General features: G+C 40.3%; 1 protein-coding gene across 3 annotated transcripts in view; it reads right to left on the minus strand.

The window, feature by feature from the left end:
• Nucleotides 1–14,398, minus strand: part of WDR3 (WD repeat domain 3) — a 39,307-nt gene that overhangs the window by 15,039 nt on the left and 9,870 nt on the right. For 2 of the 3 annotated variants that reach the window (XM_007123751.4, XM_007123752.4), the window contains exons 5-16: nt 14,074–14,152; nt 12,800–12,895; nt 11,443–11,556; nt 11,186–11,287; nt 10,200–10,297; nt 8,947–9,054; nt 8,196–8,426; nt 5,159–5,252; nt 2,809–2,910; nt 1,474–1,559; nt 1,170–1,305; nt 385–441 (exon numbers count right to left, since the gene is read on the minus strand). In XM_007123751.4, coding sequence (XP_007123813.2) covers nt 385–441; nt 1,170–1,305; nt 1,474–1,559; nt 2,809–2,910; nt 5,159–5,252; nt 8,196–8,426; nt 8,947–9,054; nt 10,200–10,297; nt 11,186–11,287; nt 11,443–11,556; nt 12,800–12,895; nt 14,074–14,152 — 1,303 coding nt within the window. The remainder of the gene's footprint in view (nt 1–384; nt 442–1,169; nt 1,306–1,473; nt 1,560–2,808; nt 2,911–5,158; nt 5,253–8,195; nt 8,427–8,946; nt 9,055–10,199; nt 10,298–11,185; nt 11,288–11,442; nt 11,557–12,799; nt 12,896–14,073; nt 14,153–14,398) is intronic. The other variant, XM_028488956.2, reaches the window with a different exon arrangement.

Here is a 14,398-nt window from a genome sequence, read left to right on the forward strand (position 1 = left end):
GGCTCAGCAGCCATGGCTCACGGGCCCAGCCGCTCCGCGGCATGTGGAATCTTCCCGGACTGGGGCACGAACCCATGTCCCCTGCATCGGCAGGCGGGCTCTCAACCACTGTGCCACCAGGGAAGCCCTATATTATTTTTATACAAGAAAATACTATTTGGGGAATCCAAAACAGGGAGTTGGTTATGAGGATTAATTCAGGTATCTGTGAAAATATTCTAAAAGCATTAAAGAAATATATATATTTAAGGTATGATTTTTTTTTAGGATAGTCAGTTATACAACAAACTGAAAAATACTAAAATGAAGCTATCAAGCCAAGAACTAAGATAGCATTTTAGAAAAGACAATTTGTTACTGAGACACTATTTAAATTTTACTTACATAAGAGATGTCCATGCATATGACAGGCAGTTTGTGTCCATACAGTGAGAGAAAAAACTAAACATTAAAAAAAAAAAAAAAAAGAATATAAATAACTCATGTCTATAAAATACAGGCATAATTTATTATCTATAGACCTAAAATATAACTTTAAATACAATGCTAAGACTGTTCTGGATTGCTTTATGTCTGTAGTTTCAAAGAAGAAAGTCAAACCACTGAAGGTGACTTGTACCCATATCCAGCATACAACCCCTGCATGCACTTGCCAAGAATGCTGCAATATAGTGGAGCCAGGGCTGCTGCAGAAGCCTATTCCCTCAGTCAGAATATGGAACAGAGACGTTCTCTGGATCTCTTAGCTGAAAAGTCTCTGGAGCACTTGTTTCACAACAATATTTCCAGGCCCAATCCAGTCCCACTGAGACTCTGGGCGTAGAGCCCAGTAATCTATATTTTTAAAAGCAACCCAAATGATCCTGATTTACAGCCAAGTGTGGAATCACTGCCGAAGACACCTAGCAATGCTCTAAAAAACTACTGGCTACGACAGGATTTTCTGTCCACAGATTTTCTGAACATATGAAATACAACTTGCTTTAAACAAAAATTATGAACCAAAGGATTCTTTTAAAACCCTAGCTTTCCTAGTGTACTTGCAATGTTTTGATTCACAAATTTTTAGAAACATACTACTGCTGGGAACACTCAAGGCCACTTCTTTATAGTTTCAACCCAAGGTCAGTCAGAAAGAAAGCAAATATCCATAGGCATAACCATTGTACCTTTAAAGTATCAACATAGAAAATTTTCACAGTACAGTCCAGCAAAGACACAGCCAACAGCTTTTGATTGGGAGAGTAACTGACACACAGAACTTCTTCATCTAGTTGCAAGGTTCGGGTTTGCTTCACAGAAAGCCTAGCATTACAGAAAGCATCAAGAAAAATGAGTACTCTACAAAGGCACAAAAAAATTCCAAAAACCCTCTGGAGCTCAAAAGAAATATCAGTACATGTCAAACACCCATTCAATGGTTCCCCATTTTTGCTCCCCCAAAAGGGACACAAATTAAAAATGTCCACTCACCTCTTCTGGGTACTCTTTTCATCTTTCACCAACTCAAAATCCCAGAACTTGACAGATTTATCTGCACCACCTGTCACAAAGCCACGCTGAAAACCAAATGACATTTCCCTTAAAAAAAATCTTAGTACAGAAACTTTAATAAGACACCTCAAAATAGTATAAAAGACCATTTTTATTTAATGGCATGGGATAAGAATTAGGATATGTGGTTTTTCATTAACTCCCTTCATTGCTCTTTAGGGGATACCACCACAGATCCTATTGGAGAACTCCTAGCAGAGACTAATATAGTCAGATGATAACTAGTGTAAAGTTCTAGTTATACTTTCATTCAGCATCAGGAAGAAAGACTCAATGAACACTGCAGGGTAAGGCAACAGTCAAAAGAATTTTCGATGAAGTATTCAATTGGTTTTATCACATTTTAGTGTTAGTGTAAACTATAAGGACTATAGAGTCAGAAAACTAGATCTCAAATGTCTATTCTGCCATTTCAGAGATTTGTAACATGGGAAAATAACCTTATAATGACCCTCAGTGTTGGTGCAGTTGTAAAGACTACCTAGTTTATAAAATCATTGTGAAAATAACAATAATGAAATGATGGACGTGAAAACACTTTGGAAAAGAGAACACTCTACAAACGCTAGATGTTACTACTATTTAAATTTTAAATGCTGTTTCTTTCATTTCTGACCCCAAATGGCATTACCCAGTCTAAATTCCAGGTTCCGTTTTTTTCCAAAAATATCTTTCAATGAATGAAGGTCTGCCACCATTGGGAGTATTCAAATAAATGGGCCACAATCCCTTAAGGTGCTGTCAAAAAATATCTCAAAATGTTCTGAGCACCATTACTGGAATAAGTACACAGTTCTCCAGGGTGACTCCTTTGAAGGGAAATACACTGTTATTGACTTGAAAAGGTTCACATATTTACTAAAAAATCACTAGATTTATATAGTCATAGATGTATGGACTAAAAGGGGAGCAGAAAAGTCTACTCTATCCTCCACATTGTGTTGCCCCAGGAAGTATTTCCTCTTAAGAAGTATCACAAACCACTGGTAAAAAGTCAGGAGGGTAAGCAATTTGATGTCATGGAGCTGATGATCAACAGCAGCTGAACAAGATTTCAAATCATAACGACAGCTATTCATATTATCAGGCACAAGATATGGCACCATATATAAAATCTAGAGATTAGACAAAAGTGGGCTTTCTTTAAAGAAACCCTGAGACAAATCCCTGTTAGGCAGCAGTAGAACTTGATATAAGAAATGGGAAGTACAACCAGAGTACTGAAGCCCAGATCTTAACATCTGGTTTAGTTACCTGATCTGGAGAGAGAGACAAGGACCATAAAGCTCCATCATGTGCATCTACTGTCTCCAGCAGATTTCCTGAGGCCAAGTCATAAAGCTGCAGCTTTCCTGTCTTTGGAAGACACAAAATGAACACACAACCTACACAGTTTCATAACCAAGCAGCAACAGTGTAGCTAACTGCTCAGGAAACGGGCTTCCACGGTCCATGCTCTGTACTTCCTCTGTGAATAAATGTTGTTAAATCCCCTACTGACATGTTGGGTTAATCCCGGCAGGGTTGCTATACTGTACAACTAAGGAACAGTACAACCTTGTAGTACAGGACTACTGTCACTTCCACTGGTTTCCTCAACTTCAAAAGGGAAATATCATGGCCACAGGCATATCAGAATAAACATAAGAGCAACTGGGGAACTTAGAAACCTTTAAAAAACTTAATCAGTCCTTTAAGTGGACTATCCTCTATGGTAGCTGGCTTAACCAACTCTTGATTTCCCCCTCTAGAATACACTGATAATGAGAAATACTACTTACAATGCTAGGGAGGGCAATGAACTTGAAAAAAAATCACAGTAGCTTAGAAAACTATCAGCCACGCTTCCTGTTTAGACCATGTATATGCTGTGGTCATGGTGCTAGCACGGAACACACACAGTGGCAAAGCCTGCTCTATGACAAGCCTGTGCACATGTGGTGGAAAGAACGTAAGTGGAAGACTTGAATCCCAGGGCTGCCTCTCTCTAACTCTGACTGTGGGTAAATTCATCTCCATGAGCCCGTTTTTCCATCTGAAAAATGGAGTTTATATCACCAACCCCTCTAAGCTGTTGTGGGGATTAAATGAGATCATGTATGTTAGTAGCATGGCACAGAGACTAGGCTAGGGATTCTGTCTGGGTCATACAAATAGTCTTTGAAGCAATTTGCAAAATGTTTTCCCAATAGCAGATAGTGGATGGACATTTGTTAAAAGAATGAATGAAAAATGAGGAAAACTTTTAACTGAAATTTAATGTTCTTTCACTGACATTGACCCTAAAATCTCTCCAGCTTATTTTACACTTTTTGCTGGACCAAAAATATCCATTATGATAACATAGGTTTTTCTAATAAAATAATCATGCACACATGGCATTAGTTTGGGGGATAATAATGACAAATACTTGCAAAGCACTTTTCAAAATACTCCATAGATCTTATTCCACTTTATTCCCACTACCACCCTTACTACTACCATTCGTGCTACTTATGCTACCAGTTCTTATTAGTTATTTGCTGGGAGCTGGTCTCTGTGCTAAGTGCTTTGCGGACTGTGAGGCAGGTTACTTACATCATTTTACATGAAAAAACGAAGGCTCACAGGGTTGAGTAACTTGCCCAAAAGGTCTTACAGCCAGTAAATGGAAGAGCTGGGATTCAAACCTAGGCCCATCTGGCACAAAAGGCTCTGCCAAAAAGCAAGTGTCACTATTCCATTGTATAGATAATGAAGCACACTAAGAGAAGTTATATGACTTGCTCCAAACTGAATCCAAATCCATGTCTGCTTATTCCCTCATGGTTATCTCCCAATCTGATTAGCAGCTGAGTACTTCATCAGTCAGGCTGTATTTACCAAATGCTTCTGTCTGCCACGCATGATGCTGGTACTTAATGTCTTTTACCATCAGTCTTCTCAAAATACAATTACACGTGTGCTCATAAAAAGATGCATGAAAGGCTGTTCTCCAAAATGTTAGTGACAGTTTTCTCAAGGTCATGATTTTAATTTTCTTCATAATTTGACATAAGGTTTGGTTTAAAAAAAAAAAACACAAACAAAACAAAAAAAAACAAAACAAAAAAAACCTCGTGCTTCCCTGGTGGTGCAGTGGTTAAGAATCCACCTGCTGATGCAGGGGACACGGGTTCGATCCCTAGTCCGGGAAGATACAACATGCCACGGAGCAACTAAGCCCATGCGCCACAACTACTGAGCCTGCCCTCTAGAGGCTGCAAGCCACAACTACTGAGCCTGCGCTCAGTAGCCCGTGGGCCACAGCTACTGAAGCCCATGTGTCTAGAGCCCTAGAGAAGCCATCGCAATGAGAAGCCCATGCACCGAGACGAGGATCGGCCCCTGCTCGCGCCACAACTAGAGAAAGCCTGCACGCAGCAACGAAAATCCAATGCAGCCCAAAATAAATAAATTAAATAAAAATAAAAACCTCAAAAAAATGGGCAATGAACTAACACCCTCTCATACTATCTGGCCCTAATACATTTCCCATATGCTAAAATAGGAAGCATATTTCTCAAACAACTTTAAGAATACTGAGTAGAAAGAGTCCCCCAAATCCATGGAAAAGACTGTTTACCTTTGTTCCTATGACCACCTGCCGATCACCAGGTACAAAGAATGAGCAAAGTGCATATTCGCAGGTCATCGTGCGAATACACTGCAGTGTAGACCTGTGAGAAAGAAGGAATAAATAACTTGTATGTTAACAGAACCTGCTTCTCCATCTGAGAGGTCAGCATGTACGTTTCATACACACTTAGCCACACAGAGTGATCAATATGAGAAAGGATAAAGTCTGAATAACCCTGGCTTATTACAGTGAAGGGAGAAATTAGTAAGAGGCACCTAACTTTGTTTTCTTTCATGGCGGCTCCCAATCCTAAGGAACAGATTCTACAAAAGAGCTGAGAAAAGCATCTGCTGGGCTCAACAGAGCCCGATCTGCCACTACAAAGAAGTGAGGCCAGAGGACTGCAAGTCGAATTAGCATACTGTATCCTTACAAGTAAAGTTCATTTTATTGGACCATAAACATTCATCCATGCAACAAACAGATATCAAATGCCCACTTTCTTCAACATTTACTGAATGCCAGGTACCGTTCTAGGTGCTGGAGGTATAACAATGAATTAAACAGAAGAGGCCCCAAATCTCATAAAGCTTAACATCCTCTGGAAATGAGACAAATATTGGTGTATCAGGTGCTAGCAGGTGCTATGGAGAAACACAGCACCTGGGGGAAGGGGACCAAGAGTACAAGGGTGGGAAGGGGATAGCAGGATGGCCATGTGATGAGAAGAGAGGGAGAAAGCCTTAGCCGAAAGGGGAAGATGGTTCCACGCAGAAAGGGAACACAACAGCCATGACACAGGCATGTTCTTGTCGCCTGTAAGGGATAACAAAAAGGCCAGGGGGGCTCCACTGGAGAAGGGGAGAGTGGTAAGAGACAATGTCTGTAAGGACTGTGGCTTGTAGTTAGTCCTTGTGAGATGGAGCTCCTGGAAGTGATATAACTTCCATTATAAAAAGATTACACTGGCCGCTGTGTTGAGAATAGACCACAGAGGGGCAAGTAAAGAAGCATGGAAGACCGGTCAGAAATCTATTACAATCCAGATAAGAGATACTGGTGGTTTCAACCAGGTTGTGGCAGTACAGGTGATGAGATGTGGCTGAATTCCAGGTAAGTTGGTTTTTTTTTTAAATACTCATTTTTTTGTTTTTTAAATTTATTTTTGGCTGCACTGGGTCTTCATTGCTGCGTCTTGGCTTTCTCTAGTTGTGGCGAATGGGGGCTACTCTTGGTTGCAGTGCGCGGGCTTCTCATTGCGGTGGCTCCTGGTTGTGGAGCACAGGCTCTAGGCACATGGGCTTCAGTAGATGCGGCGTGTGGGCTCAGGAGTTGCAGCGCACAGGCTCTAGAGCACAGGCTCAGTAGTTGTGGCACACGGACTTAGCTGCCCCGTGGCATGTGGGATCTTCCCAGACCAGGGATCGAATCCATGTCCTGTGCATTGGCAGGCATATTCTTAACCACTGGACCACCAGGGAAGTTTTGAAGGTAGAGTTGATAGGATTTGCTAATGCACTGGACATGGCTACAAGGATTTGGGCTAGAAAAACCACAGGAAGTAATTATTTACTAATATGGGGAAGTCTGTAGGAACAGAGGGTGGGGAGACTATTGAAGAAATGAAGATCACGAGTATGGTTTGGACATATAAAAATCTGAGATGCCTAATTAGACATCCAAGTGTGATACAAACAAAAGATTTGGACATATGAGTCTGAAGTTCAGGGAGAGGCTATGGCTAGAGATAGAAATTTAAGCGTCATCAGCATATAGAAAGCCACCTGACTAGAGATCACAGAAAGTGAGTGTAGACAGAGAAAAGGTTCAAAGACTCTGCCCTGAAGTATTCCAATAGTTAGAGGTCAGCAAAATAAGAAGGGTCTAGCCAAGACTGAGAAAAAAAACAGCCAGCAGAGAAAGAGGAAGTAATGAAATTCAAACTGTTTCAAAGAGGAGAAAAGTTATCAATTCAAAGAGAGTGTCAAACAAAGCTTATAGGTCACTGGATTTTGAAACATGAACACCACTGATGAGATGACAAGAGCTGTTCTGGTGAAATGGTGGGGATAAAGGCCTGATGGAGAAAAGGAGTCAGAGGATGGGGGGACATAACCGGAAAGAGAGAGAAGGATGAGACAGGATTATTTCCTTCAAGATGGGAGATATTACAGCGTATCTGTATGCTGATGCGAACGACCCAACGGAGAGGGAAGATTAATGATGCAAGAGAGGGAGGAAAATTGGAGAAGGAGAAATATAGCTTGTGATTACCTTTTGGATAGGAGCACCAACAGTCATAGGAAGAAAGATTATGTGGATACAAATGCAGCTAAGGTGGGGGCATATGAACATTTTCTAGATGATTCCATTTCTTCAGTGAACTAGGAAGCAAGGTCATCAGCTTAAAGGGGCTAGAGGTGTGAGGTGTGAGGAGAGGTAAGAACATGTGAAATAGTCATCTAGGAAAGTGAGGAATGAGAAATCATGGTAAAATTACTGTAAAGCACTAAGAGCGTATTTGAATTTAGAGTAGGAAGTATGCTTGTGTTTTTCTCTAGCCAAGTACAGCAATAAGCTTCAGACATGGAATAAACTTAAATTTTTTGTACCAAATCTAAAAAGGCAACTTTTCCTACTCTAAACTCCACAGGCCTACAGTCAAAATGCACTGAAGATACATTTTGAGGGAACTGTATTTAGGGCCCTAAGAATAAGTAACCATCAAGAGTACTAAAAACTAACTCAGGGGGCTTCCCTGGTGGCGCAGTGGTTGAGAGTCCACCTGCCGATGCAGGGGACACGGGTTCGTGCCCCAGTCCGGGAAGATCCCACATGCCGCGGAGCGGCTGGGCCCGTGATCCATGGCCGCTGAGCCTGCGCGTCCGGAGCCTGTGCTCCGCAACGGGAGAGGCCACAACAGTGAGAGGCCCGCGTACCGAAAACAAAACAAAACAAAAACAAACAAACAAACAAATAAAAACTAACTCAAAGGGAAGAAAACACTATTGGATAAAGTTATAGAAAGCATCATTTCACAAACCTGTTCCATATCTTAATGGAATCAGCTGCTGCTGAAAGGACAGCGATATTGTCTGAGCTGAATGACAAAGTCCGCACATCACTGCGATGACCCCCGATGGTAATTCTGTTTGTCCTGACAGTCTGAGGAGCTGACATGGATGCATTCAGTGAATATAATTCCACCAAGTTGTTTTGCAGCAGGAAGACAGCCTTTAACTCTCCTTGAGGAGTATGAATCAAGTCAAAGGATCTGCATGAGAAAATATTCATAAATGTTCCAGCAACCATCTTAGCTCACAAGGTTAATTTTTTTCTAGGAGAAAAGCTTTGCAGTGCCCTCCATCTATACAAAGTTTGAACAAGTATGAAGGATTTTACAATAAGAGTGCTCTGAGTATTGGACAGTAGTCTAGTATAGGCTTTTAAGTCCAAGAAACCTGAGCTCAGATACTGGCTCTGATTTGTTTCTGTGCATGTATTCTTTTTTATAAATGACTGAAAATCCTTTTGGAATGTGGGGTATACATTTTTCTTTTTAACTGGCAGCAAAGAACTGTAAGTAAAAAGCTTAAAAGCTATCATAATAAAACAAATATGAGATGATGAATAAGTGAGCCCATGGTGAGCAGAGGAGCTGAGGCCCACAATCACTGTCTCCAGATATATAATTCGTAGAGACTGCTTACAAATAGCATGAAAAGCCGATACAATTTTGTAGCAACACTTCAGATCCTTCCTTCAGATATTTCAGCTATTACATTTTCACTCACTTGATTTTGGCAGAAGTTTTGATATTAGTCACCCGTTGGATTTCATCTTGCAGAGTCATTTCAACATTGACTTCAAGGTCTTCCTCCTCCTCTTTGCAAGAATTTAATCTAGAGGAGAAAAAAAAAAGACTATCATGCTATCACTTTTCTAGAAGAAGCTTTGCTATTACTTGAGTCAAGTTCTGGTCTGAGACCAACAACCTTTTTGAACCTGGAAAAGTCACTTAACCACACAGACTAACCTGAGAATTAAACAATGTAGTGTATGTAAAAATGCTTTGTGAACCACAACGCAATTAATATGAAGTGTTATTCCATCCAATGGGTGCCCTCAATAAACGGATTCTGAATGCAACAGCCCATAAAATTTCTGGGGACAAGTCTTTGTAGTTCAAACTATCCCACTGAAGTGTTTCTGGTAAACTTCTCTAACTTCAGGACTTTTTAGAAAATCCATTACTCTGCACTTATAACCCAACCATGCCAAAAAAACCCAGAGGTTTCAAAAGATTTGCTTTGGCAAATAAAAAATTAAAAAAACTGGTGACTTTTTATTTCTTTGAGACCTGATAAATTTCAACCACTGAGAAACTGATTTCTATAGCTATAATGACCTATTTCTTTTTTTTTCTTTTGCGGTACGCGGGCCTCTCACTGCTGCGGCCTCTCCCGTTGCGGAGCACAGGCTCCGGACGCACAGGCTCCGCGGCCATGCCTCATGGGCCCAGCCGCTCCGCGGCATGTGGGATCTTCCCAGACCGGGGCACGAACCCGCGTCCCCTGCATCGGCAGGCTGACTCTTAACCACTGAGCCACCAGGGAAGCCCATGACCTATTTATTGTAAGGTTATACTGCCCCCAAACTTCAATTATGTAACTGTCCAACCAGTCTTCCTTCTCACAGTCCCAAAGGTCAGCACTATGCAACACGGGTTCCTTCCGTATAGGCTGCTGTCACTGAAGACACACTGCTAGCCTCTCAGAATTAAATCATTTAGAAGCTATGTTTAAATACCTATGCTGCCTTTCTCATTCTGTGTGGCTCTGAGTGCAAGACCTAGGAATATGATAGTTATGAAGCTGTATTTAGAAATTAAAAACTTGGACTACCAGCACTCCATAAAATCTTCCCTAGCATTTAATGGTAATTGAAAACAGAGTAAATACTCCTTTAAAGAAGCCATAGTTTTTCCTTCAGTACTATGTGGCCCACCCACGATACTTGACTAGTAGTAAATATTAAGAAAACACACTTTGCTTTCTTTTTAGCTTTCTTCATCTTCTTGTCTATTTTCTTCTGAATTTCCTCCTTGGAAAGGATACGAAACACTTCTAGCACAGAATCAGTCCCCTAGAAAGGCAAAAGGTTGATTTGAGTCCAAGAGAGGCAATTTGTAATTTAGCTTTTTCTCTGTAAGAACATTTCTCTTTCTTCCCTTACTAGTTGTATTACCATGGACAACTTAATCTCGCTGGGATTGTTGTCTCATCTGTAAAGTGGGAATTCACACTTTCTACAATGTTACTCTGAGACTAAATAAGAAGTTAATGCTTTTTACAGAGTGAAGTAAGTCAGAAAGAGAAAAATACCATATGCTAACACATATATATGGAATCTTAAAAAAAAAAATTTGTTCTGAAAAACCTAGGGGCAGGACGGGAATAAAGATGCAGACATAGAGAATGGACTTGAGGACATGGGGAGGCGGAAGGGTAAGGTGGGACAAAGTGAGAGAGTAGCACTGACAATATATACACTACCAAATGTAAAACAGATAGCTAGTGGGAAGCAGCTGCACTGCATGGGGAGATCAGCTGGGTGCTTTGTGACCACCTAGAGGGGTGGGATAGGGAGGATGGGAGGGAGATGCAAGAGGGAGGAGATATGGGGATATATGTATACGTATAGCTGATTCACTGTTATACATTAGCAACTAACAGAACAATAAAGCAATTATACTCCAATAAAGATGTTAAAAAAAACGAAAAAAGAAGTTAATGCTTTTAAATTGTTTAGAAAGACAAGTATTTAATAAATGTTTGCTAATAATAAGAAAAATAAGAGCAATTACTGTTGTTGGGCTAACAGAAATTAGGGAATATAGGTCCACACAATACCATATAAGGAAATCTTAACAGGACCAAAGAAAAGTTCACCTCCACACTGAATACGAAAGAAGAACAAGTCTCTAAAGGAACAGCCAAGTGCTTGTTATTTTCTCCTAAGCCTGGTACTCACATGGCAAGCAAGAATCCTGCCTGTCCTGTCGACTGCAAGGTTCACAACTCTGTCCCTTCCTTCCCGCATTATGGAACCAGCTTTTCTACATGTAAGGATGCGCTGCAGAGGAAGCAAGAGAAAAGATGAAGGTTAATAGTTCTGTTGACCCCTGAAAAGACATGATTCCAAGAAATGCAGATGACAAAGATCTTCCCTAAAATGAATACTTTCCCACCACTCAACTCAACTGAAGGTAAGAAACAAAAATGAATTACATCCTCAGGAGCTTCATCCATCTCAAGGGTACCATCCTCTGCTTCATGTGTGTCCCGTATTCCAGGGGAAGACCCTTTGACTTTCTTGGGCTCTGGTTCTTCTGGGTCTTCGATCTGTTTTATAAGAATGGGAAAATAAAAGCTGAAATAGTGCTTGCCAGGTGGCGCAGTGGTTAAGAATCCGCCTGCTAATGCAGGGGACATGGGTTCGAGCCCTGGTCCAGAGAGATCCCACATGCCGCAGAGCACCTAAGCCCGTGCACCACAATTACTGAGCCTGTGCTCTAGAGCCTGCGAGCCACAACTACTGAAGCCCATGTGCCTAGAGCCCATGCTTCTCAACAAGAGAAGCCACCGCAATGAGAAGTTTGCGCACCGCAATGAAGAGTAGCCCCTGCTCGCCGCAACTAGAGAAAGCCCACGTGCAGCAATGAAGACCCAACACAGCCAAAAATAAATAATTTTTTTAAAAAAAGCGCTGAAATAATTTGTTCCAGGAGGTGATTTTCACCCCTAATGACTTAGAAACCTGTCCTTATAGCCACTGATAACTTCCATTTAGTGATCTCTCTGATCAAACCTCTTCAACGACAGCACATTCATCAGAATGTATTAAAAACTGACCACATCAAGAACACAAACAAAACATTATTCATTATACCAGCTCCAATAACTTTCCACAGTATAAGGACTATTGTTTCATAACAAGGTGAAAAAATGATGACCTCATTAATTTTAAAACCTTCTTAGATGAAAGATCTACCATATTCTAGAGGGAAAGATTCATATTGGCATTACGAATTACAAAGACATTGCAAGAGAGGTTACATTTTCTCCCTAAATAAAAAAAAAGATAAACCCTAGCCTACTAATGAAAAACCCATCAAAATGGCTACTGGACACAACACCACACACCTAACTCCAGCTAAACCTAATAACACCTTTCATCCACACAAAATCTTTGATGATCTGAGAAAATGTGACAGATCTTCTCAGAATATACATATTTATATAAACATACACAAATTTTACATAGATTTTTGTTTGAGGGAAGAGGGTCACAGATATTCGGAAGTCCATCCATGGACACCCAAAGGTCAAGGAATATCAGGCTAAGAGCCCTACAGACTAAAACATTAACATTACCAAAAGCTGTCAGCCTAAAGCTATCCTTCTTCCAAGTGCAAATGAGGGCAATGGACCATAGAATGAAGAAAAAAAATTGTTTCGAAATCGCAGTAAGAGAGAATTCCAATACTATGTGAAGTACTCAAAAATTACATCTGAGTCTAAATTCAACAAGCCTATGAAATTGCTAAAACATGACACTGCCCATGATCAGAAAAGAGGCAATTACCTCTTGCAGGTAAGCTATGTCCCAAGCCCTCAGCTCACTGTCAGAAGCCCCAGTGATGAGTCGCTTTTCTTCTGACACCAGAACCAACCCCCACACCTACAGGGTATAAACAGATTCAAATAATATGGTTATTAAGGGACTCCAGGATGCATGACACGACATTCCAAAAGTCTAAGTACAGTGTAGTGAAATCTCTTTGGCACTGCAAAATCTAATATTAAGACAACCCTTTCAAATTACACTACAAGAAAGCTCACTTTGAGAAAGAAAATGATCTGTGGTGGAAGTGTTGTTTATGGGGTGACTAGCAGTTTCTCTGTAATTTCCTATCCTTAAATTTAAATAGCTGTTCAGAATAAATCCTAACTAGAAGCCACTCAAAATAATGATTTCAAGCGTGGTACTTCTTTGATTTCAGCAGTGCCTTGCAAATGAAAGGTGCTCCATTAACGTCTATCAGAGCATAATTTTTAGCCTCAAACATCCATGAACAATGAAAATAACAGTACTGTTGCAAATCAAGAAAGAATCTGCTTTTCCTCCTCATTAATTCTAGGGTGTGTATATTCCTCATATATTCTAGGGCATATATATACAAAAATATATATAATTGAGTTATAATTAACATACAATGTTAAATTAGTTTAAGGCATACAACACAGTGATTCAATATTTTTATACATTATGAAATGATCACCAAAATAAGACCAGTTACCATCCATCGCCATACAAAGTTGTTAAAATATTATTGACTATATACCATATGTGTAGATTCCAACCCATGGCTTACATATTTTATAGCTGGAAGTTTGTACCCCTTAATCACCTTCACCTATGCCTGGTATGAACAAAGCACAAAGGAGGATGCAAAGATGTAAAATATTCCCTGATCTCTATTGAACAGATCTATGTTCAGGTAATTATTATAATGGCTACAATTTGCTATTTACATGTCACCGGGCCAGGCACTGTATACACAGTATCATTAAACTTCCCTACGATCATAAAGGTGGATACTTATAATTTAAAAGTGATGAAACCCATATTCATGGGTTAAAAACTTATCCGAGGCCCATTTCTACTACATGCCAGAGCAGCTGCATCTGCTCTGACGGTTGGCACTTTGTCCACCACTCCAACTTCTCTCTCTAAAGACAGTACATGTTGATTGCTGTTAGCAGTAAAAACAAAGAGCCATGAAAGGGCCAGGGAAGAAACCATCTTTTCCTTTCTGCCTTGCTATTCTTTCCCTGGGCCCATGACCCTACATATACCTCAGTTCGGTGGCCAACCATTGTTTTGAAGCAGTGCTGGGTATCAAGGTCCCACCATTTCACCATGGTATCTTTCCCACTAGAAGAAGAAATAGGAAAAAAATCTTATTAGGAAGAATCACTGAACTAACAGGAAAATCAAGGACTTATTTGTTGCCTTAAAAAGACAATACACAGCAATGATGTCTAATGCTACTATTTACCTGACCTTTCTTTTAAAAAGTAAAGAATCTTAACTCTTTATATGGCTATTCTCAGGTAGAAAAATAAAATGTTCCATCTGTAAGCACAAAAATAACCTTGAATTCAGAGTGCTACAGAACGC

The sequence above is a fragment of the Physeter macrocephalus genome, chromosome 4 (genome assembly GCF_002837175.3).
Source record: "Physeter macrocephalus isolate SW-GA chromosome 4, ASM283717v5, whole genome shotgun sequence".
Lineage (NCBI taxonomy): Eukaryota > Metazoa > Chordata > Mammalia > Artiodactyla > Physeteridae > Physeter > Physeter macrocephalus.